The following is a 17,032-nucleotide window of genomic DNA, read 5'->3' as shown; positions in this document are numbered from 1 at the left end:
GCCAGCGACGAATATGACCGGCAGCAGGTGACGACACCGGCCACGTCTTCGGAATTTCATAGGTACTTCCAAGGGCAAGGGAAGGGCATGGAGCAAGGGTGCGTGTATATCTGAGAAGGAGTTTCTGCAGACGAGGGTAAAATTTCTAAACCCAATAGCTAGGCAACCTGGGCCGACAGCTGAAGCACCGAAAGGTTCGCTGTATTGATTTGCTTTCAAAGCCACTAGCCTCGCCGCTGCTCACAACCCGTGGCGTGGCCGGCGTGGCCGCATCAGATCATGCAAGCTGCTGGTTCAGGTGCTCTCTGAAGTGTCCACAGCCAAAAGTACCGAACTAACCGCGCCAGTGGCTGAAAGCTAACAGAAGCGAGTCACAGAGGAAGGTTTTTCCGTCCGGCTTCTGTCAAGGCCGCCTTCCGAATTTCGTAACTAACCATATTCATGGAGACCGCATTGCGTTATTCTGCCGTCAGCTTGCATTGCCAGGTGGAGCCCATCTTCGACGTGGGTCTCGATTTGCCGAGGGTGGGGATGCTAGCCACGCCACGATGAAGGAAGCTGAAGTGACAGTGACAGGCTCTACCCGACTGACCAGGTCCTCTGGTGGCAAGCCCCTAATCCAATTCAGCACCCTGCCTATGTTTGTCAGGAGCTTGTCTTTGCTGCTGACTGTGGGATAGCTGTAGCTGGATCACAGCAGTCTCGCCAAGCTCACTTCGGTAGCAAGATGGAGGATCACCGGAGCCTAATGGGTCTGGCCAGTGCAGCTAAGTTTAGGGGTCAGCTTGTAACCACCACTATGGCGCCATTGAGGAAATGCAGTTGCTTCACACGATCGAACCAACATGTTGGGAGAGGGGGGAACCCGCGATCGTCGATAATGGTATGAGACAACACATGTCGCCCGGGGCGATACAGTACAATATCTGCGTTCAAGTGGAGCGTGGGTCCGTGCTAATGTTTGACTCCGCAACTGGTGACAGCAAGCGACAGGAATGGCAGTGGAGGGGAAATGAGAGCGTGACAAAAAGAAAATCGTCAACTATCGGCAAGGATCACGAACCCATCCGATCCCCTGTTCGTCCTAGAACTTTGGCACGATCGCCCCGCTGCTAGTTGGGCGCTAGAAATAAATTTTACACCCGATCCGATGTCACCCAGGCGATCATCCGAGAAAATTTCCGGGTGCAGGTATTGGTGGCAATTGGTATATCATCGTGTCATTGCATAGTGTTCAGAATTATTGTTTCCTAGCCACATACTACTTACTACAAGGATAGACTCGAAAGTATATGTGCAAACTTAGGTAAAAGCAGGAATCATAACTCTAACCAAGCATCCCCACCAGTAAGTAATTTTATCCACGACCTCGCCGTGATTCGTTTGAGCAGAATCTCCAGCCCCTCGGCCCCAGATGGCAGGACGGCTCCATCATCGTTCTGGTCGAAATACAGCCGCCAGCCTCCCTCGGCCTTCATCGATCCCTAAGGCTCCTTCGCTTGGTCCTCGCTGTCATCTTCCGGTAGACGCACCGTCGACCACCTTGGGAAAACGTCAGCCCAAGACATTGCAAAACACACCCGCGCCCCCCGCCCCCCCGTCCCCACTGTACTGCATGAACCTCTTTTGTCCGTCCTGCCCCACATACATCTGCGCATTGTGAACCTGTTCCCGCGGAGAGCCCTGATCGAATGAACAGGTTGCCAGCAGATGTCTGAGCTCCAATGCGGGCCGTTTCACCCAGGCTTTCCTCTTAGTCCCGCCCGGTCATACAGTCGGCACCATGTTTACCATGATGATCACACTCAGGATCATAGTGGGCGACATATGAAGCACACTTGACTTGGCCTTAAGGAAATAAGGCAAAACAAAAGGACCCGGAATAGCAGGCATAAGTTAATGGGACGGTGTGCGCAGGCCGTGAAAAGGCTAAATACAGCCCGCTTCAGCCCCCGAGAGCTGGCAGTGGAGCCTCTCATCTGGCACTAAGAAGCTACCAAGTGAGTAGAAACCCCACTCTGTCACCATCTATTGCATCATGGCTTCTGCAGGCCGCCGGAACGATCTGAAATTCATCGATGACTGGATTCTTGTGTGCTCGAGCAGACTGAGGATGAGCAGATCGATGTCTATCACTCGAATCGGGATGGATCTGAAGAATTGAATAGGGCAAAGCGGCGTTTCCCTATCCAAGAATCTTTGTCCCTCTCAGATATCTTTTCTACTGCCAGTGGCACAAATAGCTCTTGAAGATTGGTATATCACTCGGTAGAAAAAGGGCCGATAGGTATATCATTCTCTACTCCAAGCTTCTCGTCCCACTTCTTCACCATCCAATCTAAAATTGAACTCCTTTCTCATTTCTTTTGCCATGACAAAATCCAAGATCAGATCAGAGATTTAAGCCCAAGCCGCAATACATTCCATCACTACACGGGTTCCCTCTTTCGCCATCACTAGCAGCTACATTTACATCTCAACTTCCCTCCTCAGCTCCTGAATCCTCCTACTAACACATTTTCCTCACAACCTAGTACAACCACAACGGAGATCTGGCCCCTTTGCGACTTTAAAAACAAGGACAACGAAGAATAAAACGGCCTCGACAAAGTCAACCAAACGCAAACGGATTGGCACCTTCAATGGCCTTAGGAATCGCAGACAGACACAAAAATAGCAACGGGGGTACGTAGTGTAGTGTGGCTCTCTATCGCTCTAATGCTACATACCATTGACGCAGACAGAGCTTTTTGAATCCCGGTATGGGGTATATATATTGGCTGGTATCAACGAAAGGGATAACTAGTACCCCAAAACAGTGCCCCTAACATCACCGATAAAATAGTGTTATCTAAACACTGCTTTTTCACTATTATTCGAGTCTATTGAAAATACGCAACGCACTTGATTTCCACCAAGATCTCTTCCCGTGGCAACGCGCGTACCTCAACCGTCGTCCGGGCTGGCGCCGTGGCGCGATCCGGCCACACACGGTTCCACTCCTCGTTCATGCCCGAATAGTCGCCCTTTATGCTGGTCAAAAAGACAGTCGCGTCGACGACGTTGTGGATTCCTGCCTTCCCTTCCGACGCCGCTTGGATGTCTGCATGTATGTTGGATAAAACTGAGGCGGTTTGTTTCCGGATGTCTAGGTCAAGCGTGACCTTGCCCGTGGCATCTTCCGTGCGAGTGGCGCCGACAAATGTGCCATCCCCGCGGCGAGAAGAGGTTCCTGAGACGTATATGTATGACCCCTGTCCGTTGCTCGATGGCACAATCCGCGCATGGGGATAATTGGCCAAGCCTTGCGCATGGTTTGAGGGCCGGAAGTACGGGATGGTGGTGGTGGTGGGCGCCATGGTCTGTGAGATTTGGGAGTCTGTTGAGTAGATAATTCACATAAAACCAATCGGGAACAATATAACAAGACGAAGTATGGCAATAAAAATGTTGAAATAAAAGAGGAGATTGAAGGGGGTACAGTCATGCTTCCCTCGGATACATCCGAACGCATACATCCGAACGGATATTCTTCAGAACTACAGCCCTCTCCATGTACCCGTATAGCCAGTTTATTTTATTGTATTTGGAAAATTGTCTGTACAGCGACCTCGGAGAACATATGCTATCCAAACTGCTAAGAGTGTGATACATGAAGGGTACGCAGATTGGTAAAGACGTCGCGGCTGAACGCTCCGCCTTCACGGCCGGTGCCAGACGCCTTCATTCCTCCAAATCCCGTGCCGAGTTCCCGGACCAGCCAGCAATTGACCCAGACCAGTCCGGAATCGATACACTCGCCCACCCGACGCATTCGGGCCAGGTCGTTGGTCATGACAATGCTGGCCAGGCCATTGGGATTGTCGTTTGCCAACGCAATCGCTTCTTCTTCTGTGTCGAAGACACACACGGTGACAACGGGTCCAAAGATCTCCTCGCGCATAACTCGACTATCGGTGTTAAGGCCACTAAGGACTGTCGGTGTAATCCAAAAGCCCTGCTGAGGCGCTTCGTCTGGTAGCTCTCCCGTGTGGAAGACGGCGTTCTCTTCCCATGCCTGCACCAGATAGGAACGAACCTTCATGTAGTGCTCCCGCGAGACAACTGGCCCCATCGTCTCCCCGAGCTTGTAATGGGTTTGGACGTATTCCGCCAGCGCTGGCAGGAATTTCCCGTACACTGCGCGCTGGACGTAGATACGTGAGCCGCACAGGCAAATCTGCCCGCTGTTCTCGAAAGCCGCGCGAGCAGCGAGAGGCACAGCCTTGGTCAGTTCGACATCGTCAAACACCAAGGTTGGATTTTTTCCACCAAGCTCAAGCGACAGATGCTTTCCAATGTCAGCCACGGTGTCTTGTCGGATGCGGATGCCTGTGCTTGTGCCGCCAGTAAAAGATACTCCTCGCACGCGCGGCGACTTGACGAGCGCCGAGCCGGTACCTGGGCCATCACCAAAGACAAGGTTCATCACACCCACTGGTAGCTTGGCTTGCCGGAATACTTCACATAGCACTAGTCAAAGAGTCAACAGGCTGCAAGCACAGTATTGACCAATGTTTCGACTTACAAAAAGCCGTTATGCTGGTGACTTCGCTTGGCTTTGCCACACCTGTACATCCAAAGGCGATACAAGGAGCAATCTTCCATGTAAGAAGATACAGTGGCATATTCCATGGCGAGATGAGCCCAAACACCCCAAGGGGCGATCGATTTTCATACGTCAATGTGGATGGCTGACCATCAACGTATCGCACTGCGCCCTCTTCGTGCAGAATGTATGTTGCAAAGTACCTGGGAGAGACACTCTCTCAGCATCTTCTCGTTACATGTCAAGGGCGAAGTTATAGTGGAATATATCATGAAAACAATGGGAACAAAGCACTAACCGAAAGTTCGAAACTGCACGTTCAACTTCAACCCTGGCCCGAGCCAGCGTCTTCCCCTGATCAATGCTCTCCCAGACTGCAAACAATTCTTTCTGCTCATTAAGAATGTCAGAAATCCTTATTAAGACCTGTGATCTTTCTTGTCTCGACGTCTTTGACCACGCCGGGAATGCTCTTGAGGCCGCATCTACAGCGCGGTCCACATCCGTCACCGTGCCGCTGGGAATTTGCAGTAAGAGCTTCCCAGAACGGGGATTTATGGATTCAATCCACTTCCCTGACTCTGAATTGTTACCGAAGTAGCCATCGATAAAGTGGTGTAGACGGGGAGGGTTGGACTCATGGCTGGTCAGGTAGCCATTTGCACTCTCCAATGTGTCGAGCTTCCATAGGGCCGAAATAGTATCCATGATGAATCAAGCGAGGGTGCCTACTGATTTCGATGGAAGCTAGAATTATAAATCGTGAAATCCTGGCTATGTGAGCATTACGGTGATGCGGAGCACGGCAAACCCCATCCGCCGCTACGGAGGCGATCCGGTGTAAGTGCCCCCCTATCAGGGACGAACCCACGGCTCGCCCCGGTAACATGAACTGGCACAACAAAAGAGCGTAAAACTTGCTGAGAAAAGCCTACTACTTGAACTGTACTTTTTTAGAACATGCTGATATGGCTATGGCTCTGTTTATTTGATGCACTGTTGTATAGCCCCTACATGTAACAATTTACACTCCGGAAACATGCCCTCCAACTTTAAGAATTCAATGGCGTTCCCTGACAACATCCGTGCCCGCTCGTCCTGTGAGAGGAAGCTGCCCACCTGCGTGTCACTGGCAAGCATCTCGCCTGGGACTGGCATCTCGCCGAGCGGGAATGGGTAATCACTGCCCATAATGACCTTCTCCGGCCCAATCTTCTTGCAGATAAATTGTAGTAGATCTGGATCATGCACCAAACTATCAAGCCAGATGTTGTGTTGCTGCCGCGACTGGAGATAGTCTTGAGGAAGCACTCCTTGGGAGCTGTGAGCAACAAGATCGGGGCGACAGTCGTATCCATGCTGAATTCGTCCCAGTAAAGGCAGGTAAGCCCCGCCGGCGTGGGCAAAGCACAAGCGTAGTTTCGGGTGGCGCACCAGGACGCCCGATGATAGTATAGAGTGCACTGCAAGTGCTGTCTCGCTTGGCCTAAATCAATATTGTAGTGTTAGATATCAAGAAGGTAAGCCTGAATGCCAGAAAAGATATGCCTTACATTCCGATTAGCCATGCTGACCAGTACTTTCCCCACCGGTCCTTATTCTCCTGCTCCAGCTCGTATCCAAGAGGGTGGACAAATATCGGGAAGTCCAATTCTTCGCAAGCGGCCCAAAACTGCTCGAAGTCGACATGGTTCAAGCATTTCCCGTTGATCTCTGTGCCAACCTCCACACCTTTCAACCCCAGCATGTTCTTTGCGCGCCTCAGCTCCTTGATCGAGGCAGCCACATTCTGCAAAGGCACGGTTGCTAAGCCTACAAACCGATCGGGGTGGTCACGGCACACGGACGCAATGTGGTCGTTCAGGTATCGGGCCATCGCCGCAGCTGGCTCGGCGGGCTTGTCGTACGAGAACAAGACAGGCACCGTACTGATTACCTGCACATCCACACCCGAATCATCCATCTCTGCGATGCGGACGTCTGGATCAAAGCAATTAGGCTCTACAGTCCGGAAAAATCTGTCGCCGACAAACATGTCAACTTTGCTGGATGTTTTGCCGTTCTGTCCATCGGACCCGTCTCTTGAGGCATCATGTGGCCGAAGAGTAATCCACTCTTGGCTAGTTGGTTGCGATGTACCATGAGATTTGGAAAAATCAGGTAAAGATGGCGGCATGATGTGAGTGTGCATGTCAATTCGAAATGGGCCATTGCGGGTGCTTTGTTCTGTGTTGATATGCTGGCGATGCTGGTCAGCAGCACAGGAACAGCCTTTGCAATTAATTGTCATTGTAGATTACTGTCAACTGAAATGTTGTAGGGGTCGACTTGAAGGAATGACCGCTCGCCAGGGCACAGATGGTTGAATACTTCTGTATTAGAATGATAAGGCAATAGACAATATGACTTGAAGAGATGCTTTGACCTGGCTAGCTTTCTCCTTATTGTTTCCTGGCCAGTCAGCCGATCGTCATTGCCGGGTATAGGCGCGGAACAGCCGTTGCTATGGCCTTCGGACCCCAGGAGATCAATGGGGATCAATCCGAAGGCTCAATCGGAACGCTCTCCGGCCGGGGACCACCGCAAATGCATAGTGGAAAACAACCGCTAATTTGTGTTCAAGCGGGCCACACTATAGTAACCCATTCTTTCTCTACAATTTTGTACATTCAGTTTTCGCCTCACTTCTGTTGACCTTGTCAAAATAAATCATGGAACAGATATCGTCCGACAATACTCCTATACCGGGAATCGTTATGCTGCAGTCATGGCTGTCCGCGAACGCCCAGAAGTTGCAGCCTCCAGTCAATAACCAATGCCTGTACTCTGGAAAGGACTTTATTTTAATGGCCGTTGGAGGGCCCAACACGAGGAATGACTATCACAGTGGGTATCTTCTTTCTAGGCGGAGAGAAGAGTAATGCAAAAGTACTCGATGCTAACGGGGTCGTTCGGGACAAAGTCAATCAGACGGAGGTAAACAACCCATCATCGCAATAATGACCAAGCCCGAAACTGACAATTATCTGTATAATAGGAGTGGTTCTATCAAATCAAAGGCGACATGTTGCTCAAGATTGTCGAGAATGGTAATCAATTTCGTGACATTATCATTCGAGAAGGCGAAATGTTCCTTCTGCCCGGTACGATGACTTGCTATTCTTGCTATACACCTGTTCTAAATTCCCACTACAGGAGATATCCCGCATAGCCCAATCCGGTATAAAGAAACCGTTGGCCTAGTCATGGAACGCACCAGACCCTCGCATGTAATCGACCGCATACGATGGTACTGCCCCAATCAGGAGTCTCATCAGAGTGAACCCAGCATCATCCGGGAAGAGTCGTTCCACTGCGCTGATATCGAAACGCAACTTAAGGATCTCATTAATCAATGGATGACGGATGAAAGTACCAGAAAGTGCGGCGAATGTGGGCAAATTGCGCCGCCGCATTGATTCCAATAAATTTGGCTATATACGCCAGGCCATCGACAGCAGAGAATACCACAGCTTGTTGATTAGAAATGAAATGGGATTATCGTTGAAAAAAATGTGATAGCCAGGTCTATCATTCGGGATGTGAGAAGATTAGGTCAAATGATGACATTAGCATAGTATCTTCAAGGAAGTCAGATGGCGAATCTCCCGGGATGGGTGGCAGAGGAGGGATGTCGGGTAGGAGGAAGTCACTGGGACCAAGTGTCGTGTTCATCATAGGCAATCTGTCTGCCTCGGTGAGTATGGGCGGCGTGTTCGGTGTACAGTATGTGTAGGGAACAGGAGGAGCATAGAAATTTTGCGACAGCCTGCGCCGCTTTGGTTCTCTTTCAGGAGGTCGTGAATCCTGTACATGGTTATGCGATATGAGGCTTTGCGGCGTCCTCGTTAGATCCAAGTCAGGGGCATTGTTCACGAGATCCCTACGTCGACGGATGGTGTCGTTATCGGCGATTCCTGGCAGACATTGATGCCGGCTGTTGCTGTGGCTGGTATTGGTTCTGCGCAGCGAAGCGTGATTTGTTCCGCTGTCTCCTGATGGCCTTGAACAAGTTTCCTGCCCGTATCGATCGAAAACTCTATTGAACAGCTCGTGCTTGCTGAGATTAATCTGCGTCCGGTACATGTCTTCTTCGGTGAGCTTTTGATATCTCTTAATCTCCGGCCACTGAACTTTGATCTTTCGCAAAATATCGCAGCCTCTCTGGACATCGGGCCAGGCATTGTTGGTGTAGCCTGTATTTTTTACCAAGCGCATGCAGTGTAAGAGGACTTTGGTACTAGTATAGACCGCCCGGCACTGCTGGATCACAAAGTGGCAGGCAGGTACAGTGGCCATCACTTGCGGAGTGACCCTGATGCAGCTGGACGCGGCCTCGGCGCACCGTAGAAACACTTCAGGCTCTTCAATTTTGAGTTTCTCAATAAACGTGCGGTAAAGGAGGACAAGCCCAATATAATAGGACGACTCAGCAACGTTCTGTAGTGCGAGCGGTCGAGCCGTGCCATGGGGCCCTTGCATTTTAGGCAGGACCCGCTTAGTGTAGTACTTCTCCAGCTCGATATCGTACTTTTTCATGTTTGATCGCAGCGTGCCGTTATCCCCAAGCTCGGTATTCTGGGACGGGTGACATCTGCGAATCCACTGCACGGATTTGTAAATACGGCCAAGGATAATGTGAAACTCAGCAATGACTGGAAACCAGGGATCGATCTTATCTTCCGATCTCCAAGCCGACTGCCTCTCCCCATCATATGAATCCATGTTGCTTTCGACATTATCAATGGCCAAGGGCTTGAGGAGCACTGTCGACAAGCAGCGGTCCAGAATATATAAACACCACCAAAGGTTGCCATTTGAGCTGCCGGTCGCGTTCACTTCAGCCGCCGCATCCACTCCATTATCAAGATCCAATGCTTGGTATAGGCGGATCGCATGGCCCACTCTGATCCAAGCGTCGTTCACCTTGCCACACTCAGTGAGATAGAGAGTCAAAAGGCCCTGGGAAACGACGAAATTGGTGGCTGGAGTTGGGTTCTGCCCGGATGGCCGTTCTGGGCATTTGGGAGTCGCATAAGAGTATAGCAGATCTCCAAGGTCTACATGTTTGTAGGCTTTTAGGCCAGGTTGTTCAAAAATAGCATGCTCTGCTGGAAGCAGGAAGGATGCCACGGCGAGCAGCGCATATAAGAGCAGCAAGAATTCGTCGTCTTCGCTGACACGGCTGCCTTGGCGAGCCGATAACCAGCGATCATATTGTGGCTGGAAATCACACCGGCTGATAATGGGGAATATGGGATAGATAGAACGGTAGAAAAGGTCAATCAAGAGCTGCAGAAGCGGCTCCGGCAATCGGGTCACGTCAGTTACAGCGGGCTCTGAGTAGTGCGGCGGCATTGCCACTTCTTCCACCTGATTGGTCTCAGGGCTGTCATTGAGACCGTCTCCCAGTTGGTCAAGCAGAGAATAAGGACCGTGATTGGCATTATCGCTGTCAGACACATTTGCGGCCATCGGACGAGGTGCAGATGGAAGCATCACTCCTCTGCTGTCTTGGTCTTCCTCGCCTGTTTGGACATCTTGGCTGGCTTGGCCGTCATGGCCGGTTGATAGCTGTCCTTGTGAGTGCTCATGTAATCTCTTTTCCATCTGCTGAATCTGGCTCTCGAGTTTCATGAGATATCTAGAGCGGCGTTTAGCGGTCTCGTTTCCGATAGGGTGCCAGGAAGAGGCCAGTCATCGTCAGAGAAGGGCAACTCACTGCTGATCCACCATTCTCATGTTGTTGGACGGCTCAACATAGACGCACTCGGCCTGGTTGCGAGTGCAGCTCTCGCACGGATGCTCGCCGTCACACTTGACTTTCTTCCGGCGACATGCCTGACAGGCACGCCAAACTCGCTGACGCTCGTACATTGTGGTGAGCGTGCTGCGGAATTTCTTCTTTTAACTATTAGACCCCGGAGAGTGAGGGGAGAGAGATGGGGAGAAACATGTTTCCGCTATGGTGGAGCCCGGAAGAGCGCACGGTATTCTAGGGACGAACCCGAGGCCAATCAACTACGAGATATTTCGCACTGTGTGGGGCCTCCACGTTGAGCTTCCTGGAGTTGTGGTGATACTTTTCTGTAGCAGTGTATGATGGTTGTACAGTGATGTTCGAAAGTCCAAACCTCTTTTCAGGTTACAGCCAAATAACAACGACAGGGTAGCTACAAGTCTAAACCTGACCCAGGATGACAGAACAGTACTATTGAGATAAATGCTCTAAACGTATTGACTGACATACACTCACCGTTCGTTTGCTCTATTGTCGGCACTATTAGTATCTTGTTCATAAGCCAGATACCTCCTATGTTGCATGTTATGTGTGTTGACTATGATGATATCTTATGCTTCTGCGCTATTAAAGCAAAATATAGGTCACTTAACCATGTAGTCCCGCAGAAACAATGAGATAGTCTTCGGTGAATTCTATTGCTAACACAGCTTCCGGGTACAACGGCTCTCGGATTTTGCCGATAATTTCGTTCCGGCCGAGGTCTATGAGATCACTTCCCGAAGGGATGGCACAGAGTGGAAAAGTCCATATAGTACTAGTAGGACCCCACCTGAACCGGCCTATTATTATGGGTTAATTATCCTCACAGATCAAAAATACCATAATAATACTCGGAATACTGAGACAAGACACATCACCATGAGCTCCGAAACTACCGGCCGTCAACACGCAACACCAGCAAATATCCGTGATGCCTTCTCCCGGGCCATGTCCGCTATGTATACGACTGAAGTCCCTCTATACGGAACATTACTATCTCTCGTTTCTCACGTCAACAAGACGACACTTGAGCAGGATGATTCACTACGCCGACACTTGGAAGCCACAGACGACCTAGACCGCATCGACTTGGAACGACATGGCGCCATCAGAGTTGGTACTCCGGCAGAGCTTCATTCAGTGCGGCGCGTGCTTCAGGCGATGGACATGCTCCCTACTGGGTATTACGACCTGTCCGCAGCGGGAGTACCAGTGCATGCTACCTGCTTCCGCCCTCACAGCGCATCGGAGCTATCCAAAAATCCATTTCGCCTGTTTGTTTCGCTGTTGCAGCCGCACCTGATCGCAGATGAAAAGCTCCGAGCTATTGCTATGGAAACTCTTGGTTGTCGCCAGATCTTCTCACATCGCATGTACGAGCTTCTAGACATTTATGAAAGCTGTGGTGGACTTACAGATGCTGAGGCTGAGGAGTTCGTGCGGGAAGCGAGGGATAGCTTCCGATGGCACGCTAGTGCTGCTGTTCCTCACGATGACTATCTGCGGCTTTTGCGCGAGAATTCTGTCTTAGCTGATATTGTTGCCTTTCGATCACCTCATATCAACCACCTCACTCCCCGTACCTTGGATATCGATGCGGTACAGTCCGACATGCGCGATCGGAATATTCCCCTCAAGGAATACGTCGAAGGTCCCCCAAAAAGAAAGTGCCCAATTCTCCTGCGACAAACCAGCTTCAAAGCCATCGAGGAGCCAATTGAATTTCCAAGAGACACAAAGGGCGACCCGGTAGATTCGGCTAATGCCGTGTCTGGGTATCATACAGCCAGGTTTGGGGAGATCGAGCAGCGAGGTGTGGCCTTAACGGTCAAGGGGCGCCAGATGTACGACACAATGTTACAATCGGCACTGCAGGATGGCATCACAGCCGTGCATGCAGATGCTTATTCTCTGAAATTCGCCGAATTCCCCGATTCATGGGAGCAGCTCCGTGCAGAAGGCCTGGCGTGGTTTCAATACCGTGTTGATTGGGACAGACTGCAGTCGGTAGAGAATCTGAAATCCGATGATCTCGGGGATCTGATTGAATCCGGTTATGTGGTGTACGAGCCCATAGTCTACGAAGATTTCCTCCCTATCAGCGCGGCGGGCATCTTTCAGAGCAATCTTGCCAATCCTAGGGCGACCAACGGCGGGTCACCGGGATCGGTTCCTTGCAGTAACAAACGAGAGTTTGAGCTCGCCCTGGGCATGGAGACTATGGACGAGATGATACTATACAAAAAGATCCAGGATGATAGTCTGGCGAAATGTCGTCAATGCGTTCGAGACTTCGGGCTGGGGACGGCCACAATATGAGAGAAGTCGAGATAGGGAAGTCAATCATTCCGACGAGTTCTATTAGGATCATGTACATTGCTTTTTTACACGTGGATCTATACTATTAGCATAGAACCTTCTTATCCGCACAACTGGACTTGCACTCTGAGACATTTTGAGGCTTAACAGAGTTGGTTGCTCTTCCTTTGAGACACAATCTATATATCAGTATATGGTAAACGACATTCTTTGTTCTCAATCATTCATAGTTAAGTTTGTATCTTAATGAGCAGTTTTCCAGTTGTCTTCTGAGTCGTAAGGTCATCCTGGGCCTGGGCCACCTCCTCCAAGCGATATTCACCACCAAACTCTGGCCGCACAACTCCGGATCCCACCAAGTCTAGCAACTGCTGCGATCGCAGGACAAACTCATCCCTTTCTGTGATATAGTTTGCCAGTGTCGGCCGCACAAGTCTGACATTTTTCTTGCTCAAATCCAGGACTCGGAAACTGGACACTGCGCCGCTGCTGTTGCCATATGAAACCAGAGTCCCCTTTCTCCTCGTGCAGGCAAGGTCTTGAGCGAAGGTAGCCTCTCCAACGCCACTGAGGACCGCATGGCAGCCCTTCGTGCTCGTTATTCGCATGACCTCCTCTTGCACATCATTGTCCTTGTAGAGAATAACATGATCGCATCCGTGCTTCATCGCAATTTCTGCTTTTTTTGGCGTCGACACTGTGCCGATTATAGTGGCACCAAGGTGTTTGCACATTTGCACGAGCATCCCACCAGTCCCTCCAGCCGCCGCCTGGATCAGAATCGTCTGTCCTGGCTCGACCTTGTGGGCATCTTGAACGATCGTCCATGCTGTCAGACCCTGGAGCATGATGGCTGCACCTTGTTTAGTTACCACGGATGGCGGCAATACCATTACGCTCTCTGATGGTGCAGAGACGTACTCTGCTGTGGTACCTTGCGTGAAGACTGCCACTCGCTGACCAACCTGGAGACCATATGACGGAGGCACGTTGGAACCAATCTTGACAATGATACCGGCGCCTTCACGGCCGACCTGCAGGGGCAGCTTCACTGGGTATAGGCCACTGCGCTGGTAGGTATCAACAAAGTTTACTCCAGCATAATCGACTTTCACCAGGACGTCCGTGTCGTTCATGATTGGGAGAGGATGGTGGGTCTCCAGGCGAAGGACAGAGGAATCGCCATGCTTGTCAATGACGACCGCTTTCATGGATTTTGGAAGTGTGTCCATTGTCTCAGGGTGATAGTGTTTGTGGTTGTTGTATTGATGTTTTGAAAATTGGAATTGGAATATACGGTTTCTATTTCTGCCTAAGGCGCTAGTTCGGTAGACACAAACTCATCTTACCTTCCTGCCGTAAGGACAAGACACTTCGGGGCTGCTTCCGGCCCCGGAAGCAGCCATTCGGATGATCAACAAGATTATAGACAGTAGTGGAAGGATACTCGGATAGATCCGTGAGTGGCTCATTTCATAGAGAGGAGATCCACTGAGGGGCCTTCGCCGCCGGATTGCTCCGTGATTGGCCAAGCTACACAAAGCTTATTCACCTTCTATCTAGAGCTAGATACACCGATTACTATCCCGCCGGTGGTGTTAATGGCATCCAGTACATACTACATACCTGATGCGACAGCCATATCAGGATTTACTTCAGAGAGGAAACAAAACTAAAGTACTATAGGTGTGGACCACATATCCAGGACGTGTGAGATGGGATAGTGTCGGCAGTTCCCAGTGCCACACTAATAGCTGATAAGTCTAGCGACACGCCCTGACTATGTAAATCTCGCCCGTTTTACTAACTTAACTATGATAATCCAACATACTGAATCACAAGTTTTGTCATTTTTACTCCAGCTATACACATCGGGCCTACTTATCCAAGCTTCTTCCATACGCTGTCACCAAGCACACCTTGAGTCCCCCCGGAATTTCATGGCGCGAAAACTTCTGGTAATCATCTGCGATGTTTTCGAAATTGTCTGCACAATTAGTTGTGATCTGGCCAGTAGTATCAATGGAATAGACATACCTTCGTAGGTGAACATCCAGGATGGATCGTACTTGCCCTGTACCACTAGGTCCAGCAGGAATGGGTGGTACTGTAGTCAATTAGTATATCTACTGTCGATCTGTGGAAGATCTAATGGTCTGTGAAGATCTGTCTAGTCAGGGGATACCTTCTGTGCCGACAGCTGTCCTCCTCGCACCGTCAACCCTTTCTCCATCATCGCTCCAATGGGAAAGTCATTCGTGTTGAAGAAGAAGTCGCCAATCAACGCAATGTTGCCTCCCTTTCGCGTCGCCTTGATGGCGGCCGAGATCATATCGCTACTATCCCTCTCTAGACCGATGGCGCGCATCGCCGCATGCGGTGGTTTCTGTGTGCTTCGGAAACCACTGGCCTCGATGGAGCGATCTAGCCCGTGCGGCTGCAGCGACAGGATATAATCCGCCACCTCCGGATGCGCCGACACGTCGACGGGCGTCATGCCAAAGCTCTCGGCAAGCTGCAGTCGCAGCGGATCTTTGTCCACCGCATATACCTTCTTGGCACCGCGCAGCAGCGCCAGCCTCTGGATGGACAGGCCGACAGGGCCGCAGCCCCACACGCCGACGATGTCGCCCTTGCCGACTTCCGCCAGCTCGTTGCCATGCCAGGCGGTGGTGGTGACGTCGGCGAGACCGAGGAGCTTCTTGGCGTCGACGTCCTTCGGCGCCTTGACGCAGGTGAGATCCGCAATGGGCACGCGGGCGTACTCGGCCTGGTCGCCGGGGTACCCGCCGCAGAGATGCGTGTAGCCTAAGATGCCCGACAGGCGATGGCCGTACATCTTTTCCATCTCCTTGGACGGGTCGGTCGTGTCGCAGAGCGAGTACTCCTGGCGCTTGCAGTACTGGCACTCGCCGCAGGCGATGATGGGCAGGATGATGACGCGGTCGCCCTTTTGCAGCCTCTTGACGTTGGAGCCGACCTCCTCGACGAACCCGATCGCCTCGTGGCCCATGATGTCGCCCTTTTGCATGGCGTCGTTCAGCTCGCCCTCGTACATGTGCAGGTCCGACCCGCAGATGGTCGTGTGCGTGACGTGCACGATGGCGTCGCTGGGGTCGGTGATGGTGGGTTTCGGCACCGTGCCGACTTGGATGCTGCGCGTGCCCATCCATTGCGCCGCCTTCATCTTCTCGGTGGGGTGAGGCTTGTAGGAGGTGTTGGTGATGGGGCTGTGTTGTTAGTGTTCTATCTGATCGATGTAGAGTGGAGGAACCAACCTGGGCATTGCGGTCGCCATTTTGGGTGGTTGTGATGGTAAAAGAATTAATGTAATATTAATAAACGTCAGACGTAGAAATTGATGGCACTCTTAGATTCCCTCAAGGTCCTTCAAGCATGGATAGCATTGCCATACTCCTCGAATATATACATGGCGAATGGCAACGTGACATCAGCATGATGAGCGAAGGAGGCCGTGAGCTGCTAGCATCATATCCAACATGTCACCGCACTCGCTTTAAGCGGCGAGACCAATAGTACTAGGAAGTCCACTGGATAGGAACTCGCGAACCACAAGCGTGGGAACGTGGCGAAGTTGATAATGTCGTGAATCGTCAGCTTTGCCCCTCCCGGATGTTTACCCGGAGCTGTCTCTGTCAAACTCAAGCAGCATGGATACTGGCAGGTACAACTCAGTCATTAGAAGTCCTCACAGTCGAGGAGAGTGTTGAGAGAGTTTAGTAGTCCCATTGTTGTGGAATATGGAGTACCGTCGGGTCCACTAAGATCCGACGGGTTCTAAGGTCAGCGCGCCACGATTCGACCCCATTAGGCTAGATGGTGTTATTACCTTAGGGAAGGTTGAGGTCGCCATTCGCCGTGGAGATGTCTGCGCATGCGGATTCCGAATCATGTCATTGTCAACAAGCGCATCTCGGAGGTCGTGGCGCACGCAGACGGTCGAAACGTGGTCCGATTCGTGGATGAAAGTCCCGACGTCGAGGATGAGTGGCTAAGCTAAACAGGAGCCTCGTGTGGGTGGAGCATCTATATGAACGTCGGCTCCTACAGACTCTACGCAGCTGAGATAAGGTGCGGTCAGTGAAGCGAGCAATAGTCAGCGGGCGTAGGTGGTCCCTCAGATCAATTATCAATTCTGTTCAATGCTACTTTGGATTCGAGATATATATATACCAGGTATTGTATAACGGCACAAAATCATTTGAATGGATCCCATTGAATTTTTATGGACTCCCAAAGCAGAGCAGGCTATATACCAAATGCCCAAGTAAAGAAATAAGAGA

General features: G+C 51.0%; 8 protein-coding genes across 8 annotated transcripts; 2 read left to right on the top strand and 6 right to left on the bottom strand.

The window, feature by feature from the left end:
* Window positions 1-2,882: 2,882 nt before the first annotated feature.
* Window positions 2,883-3,359, bottom strand: PFLUO_LOCUS6664 (uncharacterized protein; the record flags this gene model as incomplete). Its single annotated transcript, XM_073784228.1, has 1 exon — window positions 2,883-3,359. The coding sequence occupies one exon, from the start codon at window positions 3,357-3,359 to the stop codon at window positions 2,883-2,885; it is 477 nt and encodes a 158-aa protein (XP_073640704.1).
* Window positions 3,360-3,637: 278 nt separating this feature from the next.
* Window positions 3,638-5,296, bottom strand: PFLUO_LOCUS6663 (uncharacterized protein; the record flags this gene model as incomplete). The annotated part of the gene is made up of 3 exons (XM_073784227.1): window positions 3,638-4,512; window positions 4,568-4,791; window positions 4,887-5,296. The coding sequence occupies 3 exons, from the start codon at window positions 5,294-5,296 to the stop codon at window positions 3,638-3,640; spliced, it is 1,509 nt and encodes a 502-aa protein (XP_073640703.1).
* A 276-nt stretch (window positions 5,297-5,572) lies between these two features.
* On the bottom strand, window positions 5,573-6,764 carry PFLUO_LOCUS6662 (uncharacterized protein; the record flags this gene model as incomplete). The annotated part of the gene is made up of 2 exons (XM_073784226.1): window positions 5,573-6,074; window positions 6,178-6,764. The coding sequence occupies 2 exons, from the start codon at window positions 6,762-6,764 to the stop codon at window positions 5,573-5,575; spliced, it is 1,089 nt and encodes a 362-aa protein (XP_073640702.1).
* Window positions 6,765-7,652: 888 nt separating this feature from the next.
* On the top strand, window positions 7,653-8,046 carry PFLUO_LOCUS6661 (3-hydroxyanthranilic acid dioxygenase; the record flags this gene model as incomplete). Its single annotated transcript, XM_073784225.1, has 2 exons — window positions 7,653-7,731; window positions 7,784-8,046. The coding sequence occupies 2 exons, from the start codon at window positions 7,653-7,655 to the stop codon at window positions 8,044-8,046; spliced, it is 342 nt and encodes a 113-aa protein (XP_073640701.1).
* A 112-nt stretch (window positions 8,047-8,158) lies between these two features.
* PFLUO_LOCUS6660 (uncharacterized protein) lies at window positions 8,159-10,504 on the bottom strand (the record flags this gene model as incomplete). Its single annotated transcript, XM_073784224.1, has 2 exons — window positions 8,159-10,271; window positions 10,350-10,504. 2 exons carry the CDS (start codon window positions 10,502-10,504, stop codon window positions 8,159-8,161), a joined length of 2,268 nt encoding a protein of 755 aa, XP_073640700.1.
* A 784-nt stretch (window positions 10,505-11,288) lies between these two features.
* On the top strand, window positions 11,289-12,728 carry PFLUO_LOCUS6659 (uncharacterized protein; the record flags this gene model as incomplete). The annotated part of the gene is made up of 1 exon (XM_073784223.1): window positions 11,289-12,728. The coding sequence occupies one exon, from the start codon at window positions 11,289-11,291 to the stop codon at window positions 12,726-12,728; it is 1,440 nt and encodes a 479-aa protein (XP_073640699.1).
* A 230-nt stretch (window positions 12,729-12,958) lies between these two features.
* On the bottom strand, window positions 12,959-13,960 carry PFLUO_LOCUS6658 (uncharacterized protein; the record flags this gene model as incomplete). Its single annotated transcript, XM_073784220.1, has 1 exon — window positions 12,959-13,960. The coding sequence occupies one exon, from the start codon at window positions 13,958-13,960 to the stop codon at window positions 12,959-12,961; it is 1,002 nt and encodes a 333-aa protein (XP_073640698.1).
* Window positions 13,961-14,605: 645 nt separating this feature from the next.
* Window positions 14,606-16,026, bottom strand: PFLUO_LOCUS6657 (uncharacterized protein; the record flags this gene model as incomplete). Its single annotated transcript, XM_073784219.1, has 4 exons — window positions 14,606-14,715; window positions 14,766-14,835; window positions 14,914-15,958; window positions 16,007-16,026. The coding sequence occupies 4 exons, from the start codon at window positions 16,024-16,026 to the stop codon at window positions 14,606-14,608; spliced, it is 1,245 nt and encodes a 414-aa protein (XP_073640697.1).
* Window positions 16,027-17,032: the final 1,006 nt, after the last annotated feature.

This window comes from Penicillium psychrofluorescens, assembly GCF_964197705.1.
Source record: "Penicillium psychrofluorescens genome assembly, chromosome: 4".
Classification (NCBI taxonomy): Eukaryota; Fungi; Ascomycota; class Eurotiomycetes; order Eurotiales; family Aspergillaceae; genus Penicillium; species Penicillium psychrofluorescens.
This window is presented reverse-complemented; position numbering and strand designations above follow the sequence as displayed.